The sequence below is a fragment of the Pezoporus flaviventris genome, unplaced genomic scaffold (genome assembly GCF_033815535.1).
Source record: "Pezoporus flaviventris isolate CSIRO_AGI_PZ_B2104156 unplaced genomic scaffold, CSIRO_AGI_Pfla_v1 ptg000026l, whole genome shotgun sequence".
NCBI classification, from domain to species: domain Eukaryota; kingdom Metazoa; phylum Chordata; class Aves; order Psittaciformes; family Psittacidae; genus Pezoporus; species Pezoporus flaviventris.
In genome coordinates, this window is record NW_026892574.1 from 3027040 (window position 1) to 3051719 (window position 24680).

Below are 24680 nucleotides of genomic sequence, written 5' to 3' on the forward strand. Positions count from 1 at the left end.
TACACTGGTGGAGCCAGGACCCTTTCCATGCCAGAGAGCCAGGGTTCTGAGGGACAGGGAGAGGATGGTGGGTACCTACAGTCATTCTGGGGGTCAGATCACAGGAAGGTGGCCTGAGGCAGAGCTGAGCACCCCTTCTCCTGCTTGGTGTCACCCCACTGCAGGTGAGGGAGCACCTGCAGCTCCTCTAGCACCAGGCAGGTAGCTTGGAGGTGGCTGAGAGCAGCCTATGGCTGCGGCTGCCCCAGTTTAATTCACTGCCAAATGTGTGTCACCATCCCCAGAACTGCACCCGGGGGCCGGGCGGCTGCACTGGAGCCCAGTGGCCCCAGGCATGCTGTGCGCTGGGGATGCTGGTGACCTGCTACCACTGCAGCCTTGAGGCAATGGCACAGGGGAGAGGGTGCCCCAAAGCATTGCCCAATGCGCCAGCAGCGAGGAGAGAAAGTGAGACTGGAAATTCAGGACAGCCTTTGTGTTTGGACCAGACTGCACGAGACTGGGGCTCTGAGGGGAAAATAAAACCTCTCCTTACAAATTCTTTTATCCGAGGGAGCTCCCGCATATCGTATTTCGGGCCATTTATTTGTACGGCTGACTGCAGCCATTGCAGCCATCCTCTCCTGCACACAGAGTGGGCAGCGATGAGAAGCCAGTGACAAACTCCTTGTTTTTCAGAGAAAGCCAGAGGAAAAGCATGACAGTGAAGGCTGGAGCCTGCTGATTTCCAAGGAGCCATCCCTGGGAAAGGAGGTGGCAGCAGGGCTGGGTGCAGACACCCTCTCTGCCTCCTCCTTGAGCCCCAGTGGATGGCTGGGTGGAGACTGTCCTGTACACTGTCCCCAATCCCTGCAGTGTAACAGAGGGTAGAGGGGCACTAGGACAGAGCAGGGGACTGTGCTCAGGGGAGGAATTGCTCCAGCACCAGTACCTGCTTGATGGTGTCTACTGGGCTCCGTGCTCTGGCCCTTATGTCAGGATGGCCTTGGTCCCCTGTACCCTGCTCTTGCCCAGGGAGCCTGGCTCACAGGCACCAGCACCACCCCGGGAGGGACAGCCCAAGCCCACACAGGCACATGACTGGTCTAAGATCAATGCACCTTTCCCTCTAGGAGCCCTGTTTGCGCTTTCTTAGAGTCCTTAATGCCTCATTACCCTGCGTGGGAGCAGGGTAGCTGAAGAAGAAGTGGAAAACCTGTGGATGGGACCTCTGAGGCCAAGGGGGAAGGTCTTGGGGGTCACCATGCTTGCACCGGGGTTATACCCACAGCAGGGGGAGAGGCAGCGCCTGCCTTTACAGGCAGCACCACGGAGGCCCCAGGGTTCGGGAGCAGAGCAGGGTAGAGAAGGAGTGTGCCTGCAATCTGGAGGGCTCCGAGGTGCCCAGCTCAGGGCAGAGAGCCATGGGGATCAGCTGCTCGGCACCTGCCAGCACTGCTTTGGAAGGCAGGATGCTGTGGCGTGCAGAGGAAATGGTGCTGGGCAAGGCTCGCCCAGAGGCCGGCAGGTCCCGGGACAGCGGGATGCAGGGCACTGGAGCAGGGCAGGGATCACCCATCTTCCCTGGGACTGGGGCTGGGGGTCACGGGGGGATCAACGGCGGGGAGGAAGGGGGGGGTGTGGGCAGAAGGAGCGAGGTGGGGCTGGGGGAAGAGCCCCGCACCCTGCCCAAGGAGTTGCCGTGTGTGGGAGGCGGTTTCTCGCCGGAGCCGCAGCTCTCACAAAGCCGCCGGCTCGCCCGGGCTCGGCTCCCCGCTGCCTCTCGCAGCCCAGGGCCGCCCCCCCGCCGCCCGCCTTGGCAGACAAAGGAGGGACGTCACTTATCTATTCGCTTCCTTCCCGGGGCCGCCAGGAGGGCGGTGGGCGCCGGAGCCCAACCGAGCCGCCCGCGGCTTCTCACGGCGGGGCGCCGCCGGCACGGAGCAACAAAAGGCCGGAGCTGTAGGTGAGCGATGAGGGAGGCGGTGGGGCTCGAACCCGCGGCCCTGAGAGATGGGCGGGGTGGGCGGGGCCGGCTGGGCGGGGCTATGCAAATCACATCCCCCCCTTCTCCCCCCCAGCCCTGAGCGCACGGGCTGCGGCGCCCAGTCGGGGCCGGGCCGCTGCCCCGCCCCGCCGCCGCTGCTCACGGGCCGGGGCTGGCAGTCGCGATGGCGGGGGGCCGCGGGTGCCGGGCGCGGCGTTGAGCCCCGCCGCTTGCACAGCCCAGCCGCTGGCACCCGCAGAGGTAAGGGCGGGGAAGGGCGGCAGAGAGGAGCCCCCGTGCGGGGTGGGGGAGCCTCGGGAAAACTTTCTGCCGCCCGGAACTCGCGTGTGTGCCCCCGCGTCGTAACCAAGCGGTGAAGCGGGCGGGTTGGTGGCTGCGGTCCGGCGGTGGCAGGGCTGACCTGAGCGGATGGCGACACCAGGTGCTTCACAGCGCACCCCCCCTCCAGCGTCGCGGGCGGCAGTAGCTGGGTGGTAGAAGCCCCTGCGGTGACCCCTACCCGCGGGAGCTGTTGGCTGGGCAGGCGCGCCCCGCTCCGGTGGCGGGGGGGCTATTCCTGAGCGACACGGTGCCCGCAGGGGACGGAGGCTGGCGGGGCACTGCTGGGGCAGGGCGGGCTGCGGCAGGGCTCAGAGGCGGGTGGGCGCCCGAGGAAGCAGTGCTGGGGAGGGGACACACGCCTGAGCCCCCCAGCACCTCGGGGCATGCAGCTGAGGGCCGCCCGCTGGGCCCCCAATCACCTCCGGGGCCGGAGCATGGGGCGGGCAGAGCGCGGGGGACCGGGGGTTCTCCCGGGGCCGGGACAGGCGTGACCGAGGGCCGGCGGCGTAAAGTTGTGCAAAGTTATTTCCCGGGTGCGAGGGGCCGAGCTGCGCGGGCAGCGTCCCGATTTCATTTTATTTCTGATTATTTTTCCCCCCTTCCCGCCGGTGGCATCGCGCGTTCGGGCGCCGTGGCCGAGAGGAGGGGCAGGCTCCCCTCCCGCTGCCCATCCTGCCTGTGTTCCTGTGTTCCTTTTCTCTCCCAAAACGTTTCCTGCACCCTAGGCTGGCTCCTGAGGCCGCTGGGACCAGGCGTGAGGGCAGCCCGACCTCCGAGCCCCCCGAATTCCCCCCTCAGCCCGGGGTCTCAGCCCCCAAAAGGCGTCCCCGTTCCAGCCAAGGAAACCTTTCCCTAATTGCTTCGGCGCGGCGGCGCTCGGTTGACCGGTCTGGGGAGGAGGGGGTAAAGCCGAGCGGGATTTTCATCATCCTTCGGCAGCACCAGCAATGGCCAAACTTTAATTGCTAAGGAAAACACCCCAGCCCCAGCCAGCACGGATGCTGGGGGAGAGGAACGTGGCCGCTCTCCCCCCTGGAGTTCCCAGTTTCCCTGGAGCGCAGATGACCCTGGAAATAGAGATTTCCTGGCCGAGGTGCACTCCAATGGGCCATTTCTCTTTCTTGCTTCCTTGGAATTTGCCTTTCCCGGCCGGGCCTGTGTGCCCCCTCTCGCCGCCGGCCCTTTCCCCCCTCCTCGCCCTACGCTCGCTGCGCTCCCCTCCTCTCCCTCTTTTCCTTTGTTTGCCATCTCGCTCCCTGTCTCTGACGCGTACGCCGCTCCATCCAAATGCAATAGTGGGATTTGCCAGAATTATTTCCTAAAGCTGCCGGGGAGAAGGGGGGAGGTTTGGATTAAGGGGGGGGGGGGGGGAGGGGGGGGGTATTTAACTGCAACCAACTGGAGTTTTGGCTGGCTGGAGGAACTGGGGGCTCGGGCTGTCCCGGCCCGGCGCTGATGGGAAGGGCAGAGCCTGGGAATGGGTGGGAGAAGGGGGGGCAGCCTGGAAGGGGTCCGAATGCCAGTACAATGGAGAAGAGCTGGGTGTGCTCGGGGGGGAATAGAACAAATCGAGATATTTCCTGACTCTGAAGGCAAGAGTAAGAAATAAGATACTGAGCCCCTGTGAACGGCGATGCCGCTGCGCTCTGGGCTTGCCCTGCTGCTCGAGGAAGCGCGTCACTGGAGGGGCCCGCATGCCGGTGACAGTGCTGCTGCCCTCGTCCCGCTCAGGGCTGGGGCCGGTGTGGTGTGTGCTGGGCACCCCAGGAGGGGCCAGCCAGACCCACCCGTATGGGCTGCAGGCAGGCCCCCGCAGTGCCGGGTTGCCTCCTTTGCAGCTCAGCATTCCTCTCGCTTGTGCCCCAAAGGGTTCCTGGCCATCCACCTGGCACCTTCGTGTATTCCTGTGCCCCGTGGGGCAGTGCTGTGGCAGCTGGCAGAGCCGTGGAGGGCACATCCCCATGAGGGTGGCATGGTGGGGATCCCCTAGTGCAGAGTCTGGGGCTTCTTGGATGCTCAAGCCCACCCTGGTACCACGGCACAGTGCATCCCACCCTGATGTGCAGCTCCCTGGGGATGCGAGGGGCTTCCCACTGCAGGCCTCCTCACAAATCCTGCCCTGAGTCCCCTGGAACTCCCCGCCCCAAGGGTGCTGCCTTGAGAGAGGGAACAGGGCCTGAAGAGACGGTCCCTTGGTGAGCGCGCTGGGGGGCTCTGTGCTGTGCCGTGCCGGGGTGCGTGTGTGGCTTGCTGGAGGCAGCTTGGCGGGCTCTGCTCCGTGCCGGAGCCCCAGGGAGTCCAGCTGCCTGGCACACAGGCAGGGCTCTTTTCTTTTTTTTTTTTTTTTTCTCCTTTTTCTTCCTCTTTTATTTATGAAGGGGAAAAAAAAAAATCTCTTTTTTTCTTTTTTTTTTTTTTTGTACGTTCTTGGAATAATGAAGTCCAGATTTCCTTCATGTTGGAAAGATTTGATCCCGGCTCTGCTTGCTGTGGCTTTGCTGGGGGCTGGGAGGAGAGGTGGGGAGAAGAGGGCTGGGAATGGGACCCCTCTGGATGCTGGGGTGAGGGGATCCAGCGTGGTGGCGGCAGGGGGAAGGCTGCAGGCTGGGGGGGTGAGGACGATGCTCCTCACCTGGGCAAGGCTTGACGGCTCGTCTGAAGGAGTGTGCTGCAGCCTCCAGCGCCGCCCTCTCCTCTCCCTGCACACTTGGCTTGGCACCCACAGAGGCGAGGCTGAGCACCCCCTATTCCTGCCCCCCCACCATGAGAGCAGAGTTCGGCTGAGACCCTCTGGGCTGGCTCCATCCCCCCTGGAGGATGCTGCACGCTGGGCAGCGGGATGGGGAGATGTGGGGCTCATCCCCCCCCTGGGGGGTGTGAGTGCAGCACACTGACATCCCTCCTCCCTGTGCACTCTTTGGCAGGCTCGGCCCCCCCAGACTCCCCTCGACCCTGGCACCCAAGCGTGTGTCCACCATGCCCGTGGTTGGTGTCCTCCTCTGGGCCACCCTGCTGACTCTGGGCTGGCGGGCTGCCCACGCAAAGGATCACGGCTTCGGCTTCGCCACCCCCAGGGTCCAGCTGTCCTTCAAAGGTAAGAGCCTGGCGGCGTCAGTTGGGTGGCAGGGAGGGACCCTAAGAACGTGGAGAGGACTGGGACACCCCAGTCCAGGCTGCTCCTTCTTGTCTTGGCAGGGCATCAGCAGGCTGCACCCCCATAAATCTCTGTGTGCTGAGCTCCCATTCTGCCCCCCACCCCAGTCTGTAGGGCTATCAGCCAATCCAGTTCCCCCAGTATGCTTCCCCTTGCAGATGGGTGGCTTCCTCTGTCTGTCAAAGCTGGGTGCAGAGGTACACCCCAAGTCCAGGCACCAGCTTGACATCACTGACACCCCCCCCCCCCCCCCCCCCCACTGGTATTAATGCCTGGGAGCTGGCAGGGAGCCGGCAAGAGGCAGGAGGGAAGGATGCCGGGGGGGGGGTGGGGGTGGGGGGTTAACTCTTTCGTAACAGGGCTGCCCGACCCACCCAGCCCATGCTGAGAGCTCAGGGAGACACCCCCCAGTTCAGCTTTAGGGTGCATGTTGGCAGAGGGGTTCCCCCAGTTCAGCTTTAGGGTGCATGTTGGCAGAGGGGTTGGTTCTGAGTGCCTGTGTTGAGGATGCTGAGAGGGGTGGGATGGGGGGCGATGAGGCAGGTTGCAAACCTTGAGAAGCAGAACAAAAACTGGCTCTGCCAGCGTGGTGTGTCCAGTGCCAGGGCCGCACTTCCATGCATCCCAGCCCAGGGACATGTGTCAGGAGGGTGACGGGCATGTGGAGCCTCCTGCCTGCCTCCCCTTGGGGTCCTGGGGGACGTGAGCTGCCAAGGAGAGCTGGTGCTGCCTCCATCCCACAGTGCATTTGCCCCTGTTCAGGTACCAAATCATGAGCCCAGGATGCAGTCACAGAGCTGATGATGAGCACAGAGCTCTGGGCCAGCAGAGCCCCAGGTGATGTCAGAGGGGTGATGGCAACACAGCACGGACGGGGTGAGACACCGGTGTAAAGGCTGGCTTCAGCAGGAAAAATGGCTGGTATGAAGAGGCTGGGGACAAGCCTGGGCTGGAAAGGCGTGAGCAGTTCCTCCCTGCACAGCAGGCGCTGCTTTGCCTCCTTCAAAAGGTGGTTTCAGTGGGTTTTGGGGGCTGCTGGGGCACTTTGGCCACTGCTGTTTCCTACCCAGGGCTGCATCCCTTGTCCCGACTCTAAGTGTCTTCCTCATGGCTACAGTGAGGGGAGGCTCTGGTGAAGCCCTGGCTGGACCCAGCACGCGCCGCCCCGGCGAGGTGTGTGTTAATGCCTGTCGCCGTCCCACAGCCGCCGGCATGCCCGGGACTGGGATTAATTCCGGATAAGCATGGTTGGGCCTGTTGTGCTGTGGGTGAGGGCTGCTTTGGGGTTCGTGTTTTGTCCCTGGCTGGATGGAGCAGAGGTCACTGGCTGTGCCCAGGGGACCACGTGCCTGTGTTGGGAGCTCCGGTCCTTCTTTCCACCTGGGGTGGTCTGGCAGGGCCCCCTTTGCCCTCTCTGCCCAGAGAGGGATTTGCAGTGGAGAAGGGCTGGTTTGCACTGGCATATGGAGAAAAAAGCACACTGGGATTGGGAAGGGATGTGCTCACCCCTTCCTTGCCCATGCTCTTGTAGTGTGGTGGCAGAGAATGAGCCCAGGGTCTTCCTCAGAGGGCCAGCTATGAGCTGCATGCTAGACTGCTGGTGTGCAGCTTCCCCCAGTTGATAATTGCCCAGAGCTTCTTGAATCCATGGGCTTCGCTTTCCAGTTTGGTCCCTTCTCTTGCACGGGTAGCTGGTACAGTACCTAAATCCCTGTCCCCAACCCCCCTGGGCAGCTGAAGGCAGTGGGCTGGATGTGATGGGAGCTAGGCTGTGGGACACTGGTGTGGTGAGTTGAGCTGGGCCCTGCTAGCAGGGACATGGCTATTGTACTGCAGGGGACCTGGTGGCTATTGGCGTGGGCTGGAGGGACGCTGCTGGGGTTGGGGTGCAGAGCCCCACCATCAGCATCCTTCGTGCTGAAGGCTGGAGCATCGCCGTGCAATGGTGTGGCTGTGGCATCGTGCTGGTGCCTGGTGGGGTGCTGGGAAGGAGCTGTGTGTCTCCGTGTCTGCCCCCCCCACACTGCTTGGAGCCCCGCCAGCCCCGGGAGCGTCTCTGGGTTTGTTTGCCTTTGCTTGTTATCGTGCACCGAAGGTTTGTCGCAGCTCCCCGGGGCCTGCGTCATCCTTCACAGAGCGCCAGCGTCTCCGAGCGCTATGAAAGAAAGAATATATAAAATAAGGAAGCCATAGGAAAGGAGCAGGAGCCAAGCTCCCTCGTCCTGCTGCAGGGTCATCCTCCGGTCCTTGCCCCCATCCCGTAACCCCTATGGTCCCTGTCCATCTGTCCTCTTTCTCAAGGCTTTCCTGTCCATGTGCTGGCGGGAGGAAGGTGACCGACACGGAAAGAACAGTGCTGGGAGCGGCTCCGACACGGCTCCCTATTGCCAACAGCTCTTCCCAGATCCCAGCCCAGTGCTGGCCAGAAATAGGGTGGATATTTTTAATCATCTCCTTGCTAACAATTCCTCCCCTTCTCCCATACACATCCTGCAGGCCCCTCTGCTCCGAGCCTTCCTCTGGGCCAGGGGCTCGGGCACCAGAGAACTTGATGCTTTCCCCACGAGGATGCAGGAGGTGATGATGATGGTGATTCATCCCTCTGTGTCCTGCTGCCCGTCCAGCGTGGGAAAAGCATGCGGGAAGGAAGGGTGGGCTCTCACCCCGCATCATCGCGGGAAGCCCTCAAGGTCAGGGCTCTCCATAGGGCTTCAAACGGGGAGCAGCTATGCCAGCACCTCTCGGAAAAGTGACAGCAGAGTTCCAGCCATGGGGCAGCCCTGGCTGGGAGGGGCTGGGTGAGAGGCAGGGCAGTTCCTGCCGGGGGAAAATGCCACTTTAAAAAGGATAAATCAAGCGGTGGAGTCTCCTGTGGGCTCTGCTGCCAGCCCCCTGCCTGACCTCGCTCCTGGATGCCTCATGCCTCAGTTTCCCCTCCCACCCTGCCGGCATCTCGGCCGGGGGCCATCGGCACACTTGATCCGGGCTGGGGGGATGGCAGATGGCTGGAGGGGAGCCCGGCAAGGGGCCATGTCCCCGGGGCCGTCCTGATGCCCTCCTAAGCTGCTGCAGCTGTGGGCACCGCTCTGTGACAGCGGGCTGGGATAAACATGGGGGGAAATGGGGGGCATGGGCAGGGCCAAGGGCACGGAGACAGCCAGGCCTGGGGATGTGCCGGAGGGGCTGGGTGCCATCAGTCCCCATCCTGGCCTGGGCTGGCGGTGCACCAAACCCCTATGCTGCTCCTCAGACCCCTCAAAGTTGGGGGGCATGCTGCAGTCCTATCCTGTGCCATGGGGAATGGGGACATGGGCCTGAGCTCTGTGACCCCTAAGAGGATTTTTTCAGCTGGGCTGATGGGGGGGCTGCAGCAGCCCCCACACTGCTGGGACCGGCTGCTGCTCAGGATAAGCCCCCCAGGCTCTGGCTGCAAACCTCCATATGCTCCCTAACCCCACACCCAAAAAAACCCCATGTGATTACAGCCCTCCCCCCAAGCCAATATGCAATAAGCTCATTAGCCCTCAAGTTAACACCGCTCCTTCTGGAGCAGCACAGCCAGTGGTGGCCTTTCCTGAGGTCCTGGTATGTGTCATCCCCCAGACCCAGCTCCAGTCCTGTCAGCCCCTGCCCAGAGCACCCCTGCCTGCTGCTCTTTCCACTACCTTTTTGGCACGGAGCAAATGGCCTGGAAAAGCAACTGTGTTTCTGTCCTGCACCTTGTCTGGTGCTCGGGGGCTGCAGACAGAAATAATGTCAGAAAACATTTGAAACGAAAACCCCGAAGCAGTGGGGGGTGGGGGGTGTGTGTGTGACGGCCCCTCAGCTCAGCTCTTTGGTTTTGGGGAGATTCAGGTGTTTTTCCCGAAGCCACGTTCCTTCCCGAGGGGGTTTTCCTGCTGCTGGAGCATCCCAGGGCCCAGCTCCTGCTGGGGACCAGGGTCACTGCTGCCCAGTGATGCTTGGTGGTGCCAGGGTCTCCCCTGGCCAGGATGCTGCTGGGGCACATTCTCCACCAGCGCCTGGGGCAGGCTCCAGGCTCCACGGGATGAATCAGCGGTTTTGGGTGAAAAAAATGTAGGTTTTCTTTTTTTATGTCTTTTTCCTTTTTTTTTTTTTTTTTTTTTTTGGCCTGTGCCCAACGGGCCGTGCAGCAATGGGGGTGCACCCAGCCGGCCCCGCTTTCATCCCGAGGGATTTGATCCGGGCAGCCATGACACCTGCCGTGAGTGCTGGCTGGAGCGATGCTCCAGGAGGGCTGGAGATGGTGTGGGGTGGGATGCAGCGAGCGGAACCGGAGCCATTTCATCTCCCAAGCCCCAGCAAGGCAGCTTTGGTTTCCTCCCACCTGTGAATCGGTTAAATGGGAAAAGAGCTTGGCTGGGGGCCATGGAAACTCTCTTATTACATGTAATTAGCTTAATTACATCATAAATAACCCATCAAGGGGTAGCGGAGTGACGCTCAAACAAATAAGCAATTCTGCTTTCATCGTGCAACCCACCCAGCTCTTTGATCAACCACAATAACAACAAATGCTTTAGACAAGTGAGGGGACGCATCCAGTCCCCCATTCCTCTCGGAGCATTGCTCCCCATCACTCTCCTCCACCAGGTAGCCAAGGAACTGCATCCCAAATTTCAAGCAGGGAAAAAAATAGGGGAGAGCATCCCTGAAATTTGGGGTATGCTTATAAATTTATGGGATAAAATGCTTTGGGATGGAGCTGGGATTTATCCCTGCTTGGCCAGGCTCCCTTGGGCCTAGCGCTGAGCTTATCCATCGGCATTTGGAGTGAATTCATTCGTCTCTGTGCAAAGAAAGGGCTCCCGAAAGGCGCTGCCTCTGCCAGCCGGGGGGGGGGTTATTGAATATAAACACGCCATGTAATTTACATGCTAATTATGTTGAATGCGCTACAAGCCCATAATTAGAAACTAATTAGGTGAGAGCGTCTGTAATTGGTTTTTGGGGTACAACGATGGTGCACGATTGTGCACCTGGGGAGGTGACTGGCTCGGGTCCTTATGGGCATTAAATCTTAGTGCCGGCGCCCTGGTGATGCTGGGGGGGGAGATCAGGGGGTTTGTGGTGCTGGGGTGAGGAGTAAGCAGCCTCTTGGATGCTCGGTTTGTCGAAGTCCCCAGAATCAACCTCTTGCTTCAGAGATCAGCTTCACTCTCGTGCCAGTGGGCGACGGGCAGGGACCGGATGGTGGCCAGTGCTGGCAGTCAGCAAGGGTGGAGGTGGGGTCAGCTGCCGGAGCTGTAGATTCATCCCGAATTTGGCATTACGGGGGAATGTGGCTTCGCAGCGGATGTAATCGGGTGGTGCTGCTTGCCACCGCAAGCCGAGCATCGCCGGTTCCTGGCCGCCGGCATCGCTCGAGGGCGCGGGGTAATTAAATCTCAATGACTGAGGCCACCAAACGATGCCGGGGAGGCGACTCTGGGGAAGGGGGGCTCGATGGGGGCTCCGCGGGACGCTGCGAAGGGACGCTCCCCAGGGAGGCCACCCTGGCTGCGCTGCTGGGCAGCTCCTGGCTCCGGTGCTGGGCAATTAAAACGGGATTAGGCTCCCGGCCAGCCGGGAAAGCTCTGCTGGTGCCGGGGCTGGCGGCGTGGATGCGGGAGGGAATAAGCTCATCAGGACACATCGGCTAACGAGGTGGCTTCAACCGCCTCGGCGGGGCCCCTGCCCTGCTCTCTCCCCAGGGTCCCGCTGCGGTTGCTGGGGGCAGGTTTGGGGGCAGGGTGGCGGTGAGGGATTAGGAGGGCAGGGCGAGGGGGTGTCAGTTTGGGAGGTCAGAGGTTGGGGCAGTGGCTCGCCCGCCCCTCCATCCCCTTTGGAGAAGGTGTCACGGGGCAGTGGGTCCGTCACCGCCCTGCTTTAGGGGTGCCCCCTCTGATCACTGGGCCGTGGGGTGCTGAATGGGTCCCTTTTGTGCTGCTGGTCTTGTGTCCTGCTGAGTCCTGGGGCCTGCCATCCTAATGGATGTGGGATATTTGGGACCATTGCTGGTATGGGACCCTCCGACACCAGTGTCCCCCACTGCCTGGCTCAGCCCCGGGGTCCTGGCCAGGAGGGTGAGGATGAGAGCATATCCCCAGGGAGCTCGAGCATGCTGTCTCTGGGGCAGGCAGCAGTGACAGATGTGGCGTTGTCCCATTGTGTGGGCTCCTGCCCAGTTTAACAACCACTGTGCCTGCACCAGGGCTGTGTCTGCCCCAGGCACGATGGCTGAGTGCATGGCTCCAGCACCGGGTCCCTGGGCGGGGGATCACCCACTGCTGCAGCTGCAGCTAGGGCCATCCTGCACATTCCTGGCTCCTGACCTCCAGCCCCACAGCAGCATCCCTGGGGTGGGGAAAGCTCCAACAAATTCATCCTGTGTCCCCAGGGCACTGCGTGAGTCACACGCATGCACACACATGCACACGCTCACTGCATAGAACACCTGTGCACACACATGCAGTGAGGCACATACATACACATGCAGTGCACACTACAAGTTCATGCACACACACGCATGCACATTGTGCTATACACACATGGTGAATGGAGCACACGCATGCAAGCACATTACACACTATATACATGCGCGGTGCATGGGGCACACACATGCACGCAGGTTATGTACTGTACACACACACATGCTGTATGGGGCACACGCATGCACACACACATGCACACACCCTCTGTGTGGGACATGTGTGCGCACACATGCAGCATGGGGTGTACATACAGACGCAGTGCACACTGTACGTGCACACACACGTGTGTAGCGTGTTACGCTATACACACACGGTGCATGAGGCACAGGCATGCACGCACATGACTCGCTGTACACACGCACATGCTGCATGGGGCACACACATGCACGCACACTGCTTGCTGTACACACACACACTGCAGCTGCAGGCCATGAGACAGGCAGGAACCAGACCCATTGTGCCACAGCACAGGCAGGGAATACTGGGGCAGGCAGGGAGCATCTGGAGCCCAGATGGGACAGGCAGGAGAAGGAGCATGCTGTGGGTGGGCAGCACCCCCAGTCCCCTATCCTTTGCCACCCCACCTCTGCCATGGCTGGGGGCACCCTCCTGCCCGCAGACACTCCACACGTCCACCATGCTCTCCCCAGCCAGCCAGCCCTGGCAGGCAGGCAGGCCCCGAGCTGGGGGGAGATTGATTTCACCTCCTGTGACGCTGTTTCCCACAGCCTGCCCCAATGGCTTCCACCCTGTGTGCCCAGCATGTACTGGCCTCACCATCATGGCTGAGTGGCGCTGAGCAGGCTGTGGGTGTCCCTCCATGGGGCTGGGGAGCACTGCTGTAGCCGTGGCACAGAGAGGGTTCTCCCAGTGACACCGGTGGGCATGGATCTGGCTGTGCCCCCTTGGTGTGGGCTCCCCATAGCCCACCCCGGGATGCCAAGCAGGAGGTCCCCAGGGCTGTGTGAGGGGGTCCCTGGCACAGCTGGTGTGCCGGGGTGCAGGGCACAGCCCCCCACCATCCCTGTGCCCAGGATGGGAAGAGATCCTGGGGACATCCATGGGACATTGCCAGCCCCCTATGGGGTCAGGGAGATCTGCGGATGCTTGACATCCTGGCTGGGAACGGCACCAGGTGGCTGGAGCCCTGCCTGGCCCTGCTGGGAAGCTGGCGTGATTTCTTGCTACTGACCTGCAGAACCCCATTCTGCTCCTGCCTCAGATGGGGGGGTCTCTGTGGGGTCCCTGACCCCAGTCCCAGCAGCTGGTGCCTGCATGGATGGGGCCTCAGTGAAGGGACAAACTCTGCAGGGTGGGGGTCCAGCGTACCGTGGAGTGGAATCTGATGGCTGGGGGTGGCATCCAAAGGGGGTGACACCTTCAAAGGGGTCATCTGGGGCAGATGGCACCCCATGCATGTGACATCCAATGAATGGGGATGGCATCTGATGGCTGTTGATGTCGCCCAAAGAGGGTGACACCTCTAAAGGTGGTAGCATCTCCAAAGGAGGTAGCGTCTGGGGCAGATAGTGTCCCACGGAGCTGGCATCTGATGGCTGGTGGTGGCATCTAAAGAGAATGGCACCTCCGAAGAGAGTGGCGTCTCCAAAGGGAGAGGCAGCCAGTGCAGATGTCTTCCCATGGAGGTGGCATCTGATGGCTGAGTGGCTTCCAAAGGGAGTGGCACCTCCAAAGGGGTGGCACCTCCAAAGGGGTTGCGTTCAGGGCAGATAGTGTCCCAAGGGTTTAGAGTACTCTCTCGCTGCTGCCGTGGCCCCTGCTGCGTGGTCCTTGGCACAGGCCCACATCATCTGCAGCACTTCTGCCTTCCATCTGGCTGCCTCATTGCACTTGTGAATATTCATGACCCTCATTATCCTCTTTCACTCGTTGCTCCCACACTCGGGCTAAAAATAACTTCCAAGGGGGGATGGGGTGTGCGGGGCTGGGGGAGGCTCATCCCCTCCCCAGGAGATGGTTCCTTGGGGTCCCAGCTCCCCATCCGAGCAGCCTGTCTGGGACATGAGGTCACAGGGCAGGAGAGAGGCAATGCTGGAGCTTTTGGGAGCTGTGGGCTCCTGGATGGGGAGCCAGGAAGCACCCCCTTCCAGACCCATCTCGGTGGGAAGCTCCACTCCCTGCTGTGGGGAGCTGCATCTCCTGACCCTAGATCCTGTTGTCCCCTCCTCTGGCCATTCTTGGTTGTCCAACCGGCCATGACCATCTCCATTGTCCCATGTTCTGCACAGAGGTGGCAGCATCATGGCACTCATGGAAGGGGAGATGAGCACCATGGCCTGGAAGGTGGCATCTCCTCTCGCAAGACGTCCTCTGGCCAGGACCAAGCTTGAACTTGGGCACGGACGCACCAGAGAAGGTTGGGGGTCCCTGGGGTGCTGACACCTTTGCCCCCACAGAGCTGAAGGCGACGGGCACAGCGCACTTCTTCAACTTCCTCCTCAACTCCAGCGACTACCGCATTCTGCTGAAGGACGAGGACCACGACCGCATGTACGTGGGCAGCAAGGACTATGTCCTCTCACTGGACCTGCACGACATCAACCGCGAACCCCTCATTGTAAGCTGCCATAGCAGGGCTGGGGGAAGGTGGAAGGGGGACAACCAGGGGCTGTTTCACATGCCAGGGCAAGAGTTCGATGGGCATCGTTGGTGCTGGTGGGGAAGAGGTGGAGCAAGGCAGGAGCTCTGATCTTCCCTGGGCTGGTGTCCCTGCAGATCCACTGGCCTGCTTCCCAGCAGAGGATTGAGGAGTGCATCCTGTCGGGCAAGAACAGCAACGTGAGTGGCCATCACCAGCACCCTTTTTGTAGCAGTGGGAGGCCTGGTGCCAGCACTGCAGGGGGATTCATGTCCTACCCTGGAAAAGCCATCTCCTGAGTGCCCTTGCTGCTTCCTCCTGTCAGTCAGGGTTGAGTCCTCCTGTTTGCCAGGTCATGGCCCATGCCAACCCCAACCCACGCTGTCCCATGGCACATGCCATCCCATGACCCATGCCATCCCATGACCACAATAACCCATGGCCCCACCCCAACCCATGGCCCCTCACTGGGATTGTCACTTCCTCCTTTGCTTCCCAGGGAGAGTGTGGCAACTTCATCCGCCTGATCCAGCCCTGGAACCGGACCCACCTCTATGTGTGCGGCACCGGCGCCTACAACCCCATCTGTGCCTTCGTCAACCGTGGGCGCAAAGCCCAGGTGAGGGGAGGGAGGGATGAGGGGTCTGAGCTGGTGCCTGTCCCAGCAGTGCTGGCTCAGCTGGGTGCAGGAGGGTGGCATGGCTGGTGTTGGGAGGGTCGGGGGGCAGAGGGCTGGGGGCAATGGCAGGCTGGAGGGTGACCATGGCTAACGGTGCTGTGCTGCCGAGCGGGCCCAAGCCATATCTGCAGACCGAGGACTTCTCTCCATGCTGGAACTGGGCTGCCCTGGCTGGACTCCGATGCTGGCTTCCATGTAATGTGCCCTCCCACCTTGCTGGCTGCAGCCACTGCTGGGGACAGGGGCTTGTGTCCCCTTGGCTTCCCACCTGCCGCCGGGCTGCTGAGCCCCTCATCGTATATGTGGAGGATGCTCAGCACCGCACCAGCGCTGGCACTGCACAGGGAGAACCGTGGCAGTGGCAGTGGCAGTGGCAGAGCATGAGACCATGGCGGGGATGTCCCTGGATGGATGTCACCAGGCCCTGAGGACCACAGCGTGCAGCAGAAGGTGGCATTGAAGCCGCATGCAGCCAAGCTGGATGCACAGTGGACAGAGGAGTGCCCTCAGGACAGACCTGGAAGGGATCTGGTCTCTGCAAGTAGCAGCATGGGTGTCCTGAGGGGCCCTGAGCCCTGCAAGGTGTCCATCCCCTCTGTGCTGGGTGGCAGGTCCCAGGCTGTGTCCCCTCCTGTGGTTGGAGTGAGCGGGGTGCCACCAGCCCGAGCCAAGGGAGGATCACGGCGCTGGACATGGAGGACATGGAGGATGGGCATCTGCCCTGATGTCCCCAGGGCATAGGCACAAAGTGATGTGGCTGCTGCTTGGGCCACTGCTGACTGGGACCGGATTGGGACTAGATAAGGACCGGACCGGACCGGGACTGCAGTGGCAGCTTTAGAGGTAGGACCAGGGTGCCGGTGCCGTTGAGGATATCATGGCCTGTCCTCCCCGTCAGAAGCAGCAGCGATGTGGCAGGGACAGGTGGTTCCAGTGACCCCATGGTGCTGGCAGCTTCCCACATGCCACAGCTCATCCCTGAAGTGCTGCTCCTCTGCACAGGGCGCTGCCATCTGTCAGGTGCCATCTTTGTGTGCCCGGGTGTGAGCCCAACCTGGATGGCTGCAGGCAGCCACCTCGCTGCTCTGCCCTGCGCCAGGGCACTCCAGTTCTGTGGGAGAGAGCAGGATCCATCCTGGAGGAGCTCCTGTGGGAGGCAAAGCCCGCCCAGCCCGCAGCATCCAGGGAAACCACCAGCACAGGCCCCCATCACCCAGTTTTAGGGTCCCCTTCACGTGTCCCTGCTCTGGGGCGTCCTCCCCCCACCCGCAGCGCTAACTCTCTGCCCTGCTCCTTTTCCCCAGGGGTTCCCGCCGAGCCAGCCGGGAGGCCGGGAAAGCAGATCCACCGCCAGCCCCCTCAGCCCGAGACCAGCGCAGAGCAAGGTGGGAACCGGCCTGGGAGCCCGCTGCAGCTGTGCCCACCTCTCCCCGGGCAGTGCTGGAGCCGCGGGCTCCTTCTTCCCACCGGCATGCTTCCGACCCCAAGGCCAGGGCCCCGTGCCATGGGCATCCCTGCCATCTCCTTCCCTCTCGGCACAGCATCTTCCAGCCACCGGCCTGGCGTCTGCTCTCCTTCCTTCACTAACTCCTTCCTCCCAGGACACGTACGAATCCCCATGGAGGACACTGTCAGGGATGGTGGCTCTCTTCCCCACTGCTGGCTTTGCCTGGCTCTGGGCTTGCTGTGTCCTTCGGAAGTGGGACCATGTGTTGGCAGAGCCAAAGGGCTCGGGATGTGTTAAGGGGATGATGCCAAGGCGATGTGCAGGAGGTGTTTTGGTAGGGTCTACGTAAAAATCTCTGAGCAGCTGTTTTGCCATGACCTGGAGGGGCTTGTGTCACCACTGGCTTCTGGAGACACCCAGCCCACCCTGACAGTGTCACCCCCTGAGCCATCCTTCTGAACTAACATGGGTCAGTGCATGGGCTGGGGAGCGTGTGGGACCTGGACCCCCCTGCCCATCCCTCTGTCCCCTGCCCCCCCCACTCTGAGGGGGAATAGTATTGGGGCAGAGGCCATGAGCATCTCTCTGGCTGTGGGCAGCTCCTGCTGTCTGGTTCCCCAGTGCCAGCTGAGGAAGCACTTTGCCATTTCAACTCCTTCAGCTCCCCTGGTTCTTCCCTGCCTGCTGGGCCTGTCCCCAGCATCCACAGGGAGAAGCTCCTGGGTGCATTTCCTGGGCCAGGGCTCCCTGGGGGCTGCTGGCCTCTGCTTCCCAGCAGCTCTGATGTGTTTCAAGGCACGTGAGCCAAACAGCAGTGCTGACACTGTGACAGCTCGCGGGCTGCCTGACCGGGAGGGTGAGATGGTGCAACCAGGGCCAGGGCTGTACTGAAGAGCCAGGCTGTCCCTGTGAGGGTTTGCCTAGTTCAGGAGCAGGGCCAGTGCCGGGCAGAGGTGTTGGTGATGGTGATAGACGTGCAGGTGGTGCAGTGCAGCGACAGGGACAGCAGAAACACGGCTGTGTCCATCTCTGTGGCTGGGGTTGATGCGGAAGGAGCTGGCGTGAGCAAACCCTCTGGTGGGAGGCGTTCACGGTGAGCATCCTGGCTCCCCACTCCCTCCTGCCCTTCCTGGAGCTGAGGGCTCTACCAGGGCACTGCTCACCTCTCAATGGATGGTGGCTGACGCCACATCCATCACCCCTGCGTCCAAGCCAGAGTACAGGACCAGCCCAATTTGGTTGCTTGAGGTTCCCCCAGTGCCCATGGGGGTTGATGTGCTGCTGCTTCATCCCAGATCTGGGGGTTCATATGCTGGGGGTGTGGGGTAACTGCCCCCCAACCAGCACCAGCAGAAGACTGGCACTAGTAGAGGATTTTGCATGCATCTTCAGAGGCAATGTGGGTGTTTCCCCTGCCTGGGGACATGAGACAGAGGATGGCTGCAGGGAAGGCAGAGGCAACAGTAGGGAGATGGCCTCTAACGACATGGGGCGAGTTCACTGGAGTGGGTGCAGGATCTGACCATGATGCCACCCCAGTGGCACCCACTGGAAAACGGATCCTGACAAGAGAAGCGCATCAGGTCCAGCAGCTGAGCTGTGCCACTGGCCAAACCCTGCCTACCAAAGCAGCTGGAGCTGAGTAACCTGGAGCCAGCCAAGCAGTGATGTGTAGCGTGACCAGCCAGAGAGAAGAGACAGCTGAGGGAGATGTTTGCCCAGAAGTGGACCTGGGGAATGGATGTCTTGTTTCAGCCTGGCGGCTCAGCCAAGTCTCCAAGTGGTGGAGGGCATGGAGAAGCACCCAGCAACGTTGGAGGTGTAGCTCATGGGAGCTTCAGCTTCTCAGAGACCTGCAGACTCTTGGTGTGGTCCATCTGCACCCGTCCTTGCTGCTGAGCTCCATCATGGAGGAGGCTGCCTCTCCTGATGGGCTTTGGAAAGTGCCACAGCGATGGAGGGGTCACAGTCTCACCAGCTCCTCTGTTTGCTTCCTTCTCCAGGATTATATCTTCTACCTGGAGCCAGACAAGCTGGAGTCAGGCAAGGGGAAGTGTTCCTATGACCCCAAAGTCGACACCGTCTCTGCGTTAATAAGTAAGTCTTGTAGCTCCTTGGTGCTACGAGGTGCTGGTGCTGCCTGTGTTAGGCAGAGGGAACATGTAGGTGATATGGGACAGCTGCTCCCACTGTCTTCCTGCATTGTCCAAATATCCCTCAGTGGCCCCTGCCACCACTGTCTGCTACAGCTGTGGATGGCCAGGCACCTGAGATGCCCAGTTCTTGGGCACTTGGCCCAGTGGAGCTGGGGTCCTGGTTACAGACCAGTGCCCACCTCCTGAGCTCTCTGGGACAGCCACTGGCAGTGGTTCTTGGTTGCCTGGTGACTACCAGCCAGGGCTGGGGCTTGATGGAGCCAGGGGCAGTGGGAGAAGATGGCTGGATGGGACTGGGTGGGGGTCCCTGGCTCTGCTCTCTGCAGATGAAGAGCTCTATGCTGGCGTCTACATTGACTTCATGGGCACGGACGCAGCCATCTTCCGCACCATGGGCAAGCAGACAGCCATGAGGACAGACCAGTACAATTCACGCTGGCTCAATGGTGAGTTGGTGTGTCACTGGCCCAGGTTCTCTGGGAGCCCAATGGCTTCAGCCCTAGAGATGAGACCCATTGTGTCACGCTGCATCCTTCTACCAGGACAGAGACGGTAGCCAGCATGGGCAGGTGAATGGGTGGTGGTGTAGGGCAGATGGGTGTGTGAATGGGCGGACAGATGATGGATGGACGGACGGATGGATGGAAGGGTGGAAATATGGGCAGAAGAGCAGAGAGATAGCTGTGTGGGACAGTGATGGATGTGTCAGGAGCTTTGCTGGGCAACAGGAGCAGCCAGCTGGTGAGAGATGGGGCTGGCTCTGCCAGAGTCCATGAAGAGGTTTGTGCAGGGCTGAGATGTCAACCATGTCGCCTGCAGTCGGTGACCCCGAGCGTCCATCCTGCCCTCCTCAGAACACCCCTGCCTGTGGGACAGCAGCTGAGTAAACAGAGCAGAGCAGATGGGATGATCCTGCCGGGCCGGGGAGCCGGCGGGGGCTGTAACCCGAAGAGGGGGAGCTGTCAGCACGGGCTGGGCACTGGCTGATGGATGGCAAGGAGAAGCTTCCTGAGAAACTTCCAGGCTGCGTGGTTCCTCCCCGGAGCGGGGAAGACCAGTTCTCACCACCCTGCTCATAGAGCTGCAGGAACTTTCCACCCCATGGACCTCAGGGATGCTCTGAGCCCCTTCTGGAGCATCAGTGTCCTCCAGAGAGACTTGGTTCCTCAGCCCACCTCTAGTCTAGATCCATCTCTCACCCTGTGACCACAGCAGTGCTCTTCTATAAGTGGGATGATGCTGGAGGAGAGGGGGCTCAGCATGGGTTGGGCGGTGCTGCTGGGCTGTCAGTGCCATGCTGTGCCATGTCATTCCAGACCCAGCCTTTGTCCGAGCTCAGCTGATCCCTGACAGCAGCGAGAGGAATGACGACAAGCTCTACTTTTTCTTCCGAGAGAAGTCAGCCGATGCCCCGCTGAGCCCTGGGGTCTATTCCCGCATTGGACGCATCTGCCTGGTATGTGGAGTGGTGGGTGGACTGGGGAGCGGGCAGGGGAGGCAGAGCTGAGCACAGGGGTCCCTCTGTTCCAGAACGATGATGGGGGCCACTGCTGCCTTGTGAACAAGTGGAGCACCTTCCTGAAGGCCCGGCTCGTCTGCTCCGTGCCAGGACCCGATGGGATCGAAACACATTTCGATGAGCTCCGTGAGTGAGCGAGGATGGGGTTGGGGGCCTTCTGCAGCCCTGTGGACTTTGGGGACACCCTTGATGACCCACATTTCTTAGTCTCCCATGGGGAGCTGCTCTCCTCCCTGCCCTGGTGTCTCTTGGTGCAAGGGGGTTCCTGCCCACCTTCCCCATGGTGACACAACCATCTTTCTGTCCCAAGAGGACGTCTTCATCCAGCAGACACAGGACACCAAGAACCCTGTTATCTATGCTGTGTTTTCCGCTTCGGGGTGAGTGCTGACCCTCTTGGCACAGAGCAGTGGATGAGGGGTCCCAGCTAGGGGGGATGCCCCGGTGATGCTGCGATGGCGGCAGCACCAAGCTGGAGGGTGACAGCAGGCCCTTCCTCCCAGGTCAGTCTTCAAGGGCTCTGCCGTGTGTGTCTACTCCATGGCTGACATCCGCATGGTCTTCAATGGGCCATTTGCACACAAGGAAGGACCCAACTACCAGTGGATGCCCTACACAGGCAAAATGCCCTACCCCCGGCCAGGCACCGTGAGTACCCCTAGGCACTCATGGGGAGGTGACTCTCAAACCAACACTAGGGTACCGGGTCACCAAGTGCTGGTGATGTTTGTGCCGCAGTGCCCTGGGGGAACCTTCACCCCATCCATGAAGTCAACCAAGGACTACCCTGATGAAGTGATCAACTTCATGCGTGCGCACCCGCTGATGTACCACGCTGTGTACCCCACACACCGGCAGCCGCTGGTGGTGCGCACCAATGTCAACTACCGCTTCACCACCGTGGCCGTCGACCAGGTGGACGCGGCAGACGGGCGCTATGAGGTGCTTTTCCTGGGCACAGGTACCCACGCCGCGCACCGCGGGGAACGCAGCATGCTCCGCCGCGGCCCCGGAGGGCACGGCCACCACCGGGACTGGCCAGAGCATGGTGCCCTCCGCCATGCGGGAGCAGGGTCAGGGGCTCCAACCCCCACCCTGAGATCCATGCCCTTCCTCAAGGCTCCAGCCTGGTTCTTCCCCTGCCCCGGTGCCCAGTTCCCACCCCCAGAGCCAGCAGTCCAGCATGGTATCTCCTATCCTAGGGATGCCACCATCCAGCCTGGTCCTCCCCCTACCCCAGAGACCATCCTACGTGCTTCCTCTTGTCCATACTAAGCCGACCATCATCTGGCCTTGTGTCTCCTCTTGCCTGATTGCCAATCCTAGAAGCACCAGCATCCAGCCCTGTCCTCCCCCAGTTCCAGTGCCCATACTGGGGACACCATCATCCAGCACAGTGCTTCCCCTCCTCTAAGATGCACCCCAGAGTTCCTGTGATCTATCCTCATCCTTTCCTGCCCTGCTGTCTATCCCTAGCTACTGTCCCCACCTTGCCCTGGATAGTGACAGTCCCTGGCCACAGGCAGTGACCTGAGCTACACACCAGGCACAGCTGCCCACTATGGCAGGAGAGAGATGGGGATGATTTGGGGGGGATCATTCTTCCCCCCAGCCCCAGCAGGGACCCCCCTCCCACTTGGGGAGGACACAGGTGTCCAAGGGTGGCACTGAGCTCCTGGGCATCATGGTGTCTTGCAGATAGGGGCACCGTGCAGAAGGTCATCGTGCTCCCTCGTGATGACATGGAGACAGAGGAGCTCATGCTGGAGGAAATTGAGGTGTTCAAGGTGAGGGCTGGCTTGTCCTCCACCCTCTGCCAAATGTCCTGAACCCTTCCAACCACCCCCTTGGGACATCAGCCAGTCCCTTGGGGCTGCTTACCCCTGCCTGCCCCAGCTGCCTGCAGGGGGTCTGGGGTACTTGCCGTCGGGCTGCAACATGGGCCAGGCAGTCCCCCCTCCATCTCCTTCATTTCTGCTCCCATCTAGATGCCAGCACCCATCAAGACAATGACCATCTCCTCCAAGAGGGTGAGTCAGAGCATGTGGCAGGGGCCCGGGCAGATCCCATCACAGATGTGGCTGTAGCACTGCCCAGTGTCACTGCAGCAGCCGGGTGGCTCTGGTGTCTCAGCCAGTCCCAGTACAGGCAGGCTGCAGCTTATTCTGGGTTGTCCTTGTGGGGTAGGGATGAGACAGCACCTCACCTGTCCTCTCTGTCCCCCAACAGCAACAACTGTATGTGTCCTCGGCCGTAGGTGTGACTCACCTGGCCCTGCACCGCTGCGATGTGTATGGGGAAGCCTGTGCGGACTGCTGCCTGGCCCGGGACCCTTACTGCGCCTGGGACGGCAGCGCCTGCACCCGGTACTCCGCCTCCTCCAAGAGGTACAGGGGGACAGGGGAGTGGCAGTAGGGTCCCCCTGGCCCAGACTCTCCTGCTCACCTCCCACCTCCCCACAGGCGCAGCCGGAGGCAGGACGTGCGGCACGGCAACCCCATCCGCCAGTGCCGAGGCTACAACTCCAATGGTGAGGGGCTGGGGGCAGCCTGCAGCGTGGGCCTAGAAGGGTGCACGCTGAGGGCATGGGAAGGACAAGGTGGCAGTGGCTGGAGGGGACATGGGTGGCCTGAGGGGGACGTCTATCCATGGGTGGATGGATGCCCTGGTGGGTTGATGTCTGTGAGGGTGGATATATAGGTAAAGGGAGAAGGGAGGGAGGGAGACACTGGGGAGGAGGGTTAGGGTTAGGGTTAGGGTTAGGGTGTGGATGGATGGATAGATTTGGTATGGATGGAACATGGATGGATAGGTGGATATTTTGGGGAGGAGAATGAGCAGATTTGAATGGGTGGGTGGACGGATGGACGGGTGGACGGATGGACGGATGGACGGATGGACGGATGGACGGATGGATGGACGGATGGATGGATGGATGGATGGATGGATGGATGGATGGATGGATGGATGGATGGGCAGTTGAATGTACACCCTTGTGGAAGCATGGCTGCACTCAAGGAGGAGCACATTTGCTGGGTGGCTGGGGACCAGACAGATCTGTGGCTGGCAGTGGACCCGAGCTCCTTGTAGTCATTGGTCAGGAGGAGGGTGGAAGGGCAGGGGTGCAGAGGCAGGTAACCCGCTGCCCATGGTACACCCTGCAGCTAACAAGAACGCAGTGGAGGCTGTGCAGTATGGGGTGGAGGGCAGCACCGCTTTCCTGGAGTGCCAGCCCCGCTCTCCACAGGCCAGCATCAAGTGGCTGCTGCAGAAGGACAACAGCGACCGGCGGAAAGAGGTAGGGCAGGGCACAGTGTCGGGGGGTGCCGGGGAGTGCGGGGCTCCATCCGCCTGAGACATGCCTCCTGTCCCCCCCACAGCTGCGGGTGGAGGGCCGGGTGCTGCGCACAGAGCAGGGCTTGCTGCTGCGTGCCCTCCAGCTCACCGACAGCGGCCTCTACTCCTGCACCGCCACCGAGAACAACTTCAAGCACACGGTGACCAAGGTGCAGCTCCGCGTGCTCAGCAGCCGCGCCGTCCATGCCGTGCTGGTGCAGGCAGAGACCCCCCCTGGCCTGCCGGGGGCCCCCACTCCCGGCTACCAGGACCTGCTGCAGCTTCTCACCCAGCCCGAAATGGGACTCCTGGACCAGTACTGCCAGGGCTACTGGCGGCACACGGCCGCCAGCCCACCACAACCACTGGCTGGCCTCAAAGCCAAGGAGCAGCAGGACCAGAAGAAGCCTCGAAACCGCCGGAATCACCAGCCAGAGACCTACGGGCATACATGAAACCATCATCAGGGACTTTGCTAGCACAAGTGGTCTATTTTTCCCCCCTTTTAATATTAAAAATATCTATAAATAAATATATATATATATATATACATCCATGCACACACACACGCAGACACATGCGCTCCCCACTCCCATGGGAGGGGGTATTTATTTGTAGGTTGTATATAGTCACTGGGGTGATGTGACCCCCCTCTCAGCCCCAAGGAGGAGCAGGGACCCCCGGCTGGCAGCAGCCACCATCACTGTCTTCCTTCCTGCCCCAGGATCCTGGTGTGCTGAGACCACTCGGCACTGTAGCCGCTGTCATCCCACAGGTGAGGAATGGCCCATGTAGGGGTTGGAGGTGCTGCTGTGGGAGCAGGTGATGCTCTGCGGAAGGAGCGACAAACCCCATCTGGGGGGGAGGCAGGGGGGAGGGAGCATTGGACAAGGTCTGCCTGTGCAAGCTGGGCATGACCCTTGAAGCTTCGTGCCTCAGTTTCCCTACCTGGTTATTGAGGAGCAAGTGCTTTCCGTGGGGGAGCTGC

The 24680-nt window shown here is 61.2% G+C and overlaps 1 protein-coding gene across 3 annotated transcripts; it reads left to right on the top strand.

The window, feature by feature from the left end:
• The first annotated feature begins 1644 nt into the window (after window positions 1–1644).
• On the top strand, window positions 1645–24238 carry SEMA3F (semaphorin 3F). 3 transcript variants are annotated; one of them, XM_061458419.1, is made up of 19 exons: window positions 1645–1945; window positions 5233–5402; window positions 14374–14534; window positions 14693–14755; window positions 15055–15174; window positions 16539–16619; window positions 18685–18778; window positions 19164–19283; window positions 20154–20293; window positions 20368–20482; window positions 20667–20736; window positions 20860–21004; window positions 21095–21317; window positions 22055–22143; window positions 22345–22386; window positions 22586–22743; window positions 22819–22886; window positions 23521–23654; window positions 23737–24238. In XM_061458419.1, the coding sequence occupies exons 2-19, from the start codon at window positions 5285–5287 to the stop codon at window positions 24145–24147; spliced, it is 2352 nt and encodes a 783-aa protein (XP_061314403.1). In that variant the 5' UTR covers window positions 1645–1945; window positions 5233–5284; the 3' UTR covers window positions 24148–24238. The 3 variants fall into 3 exon arrangements, with proteins under 3 accessions (XP_061314403.1, XP_061314404.1, XP_061314405.1); XM_061458421.1 differs by lacking the exon at window positions 1645–1945 and adding an exon at window positions 2097–2227; XM_061458420.1 differs by lacking the exon at window positions 16539–16619 and having other exon boundaries at window positions 1646–1945.
• Window positions 24239–24680: the final 442 nt, after the last annotated feature.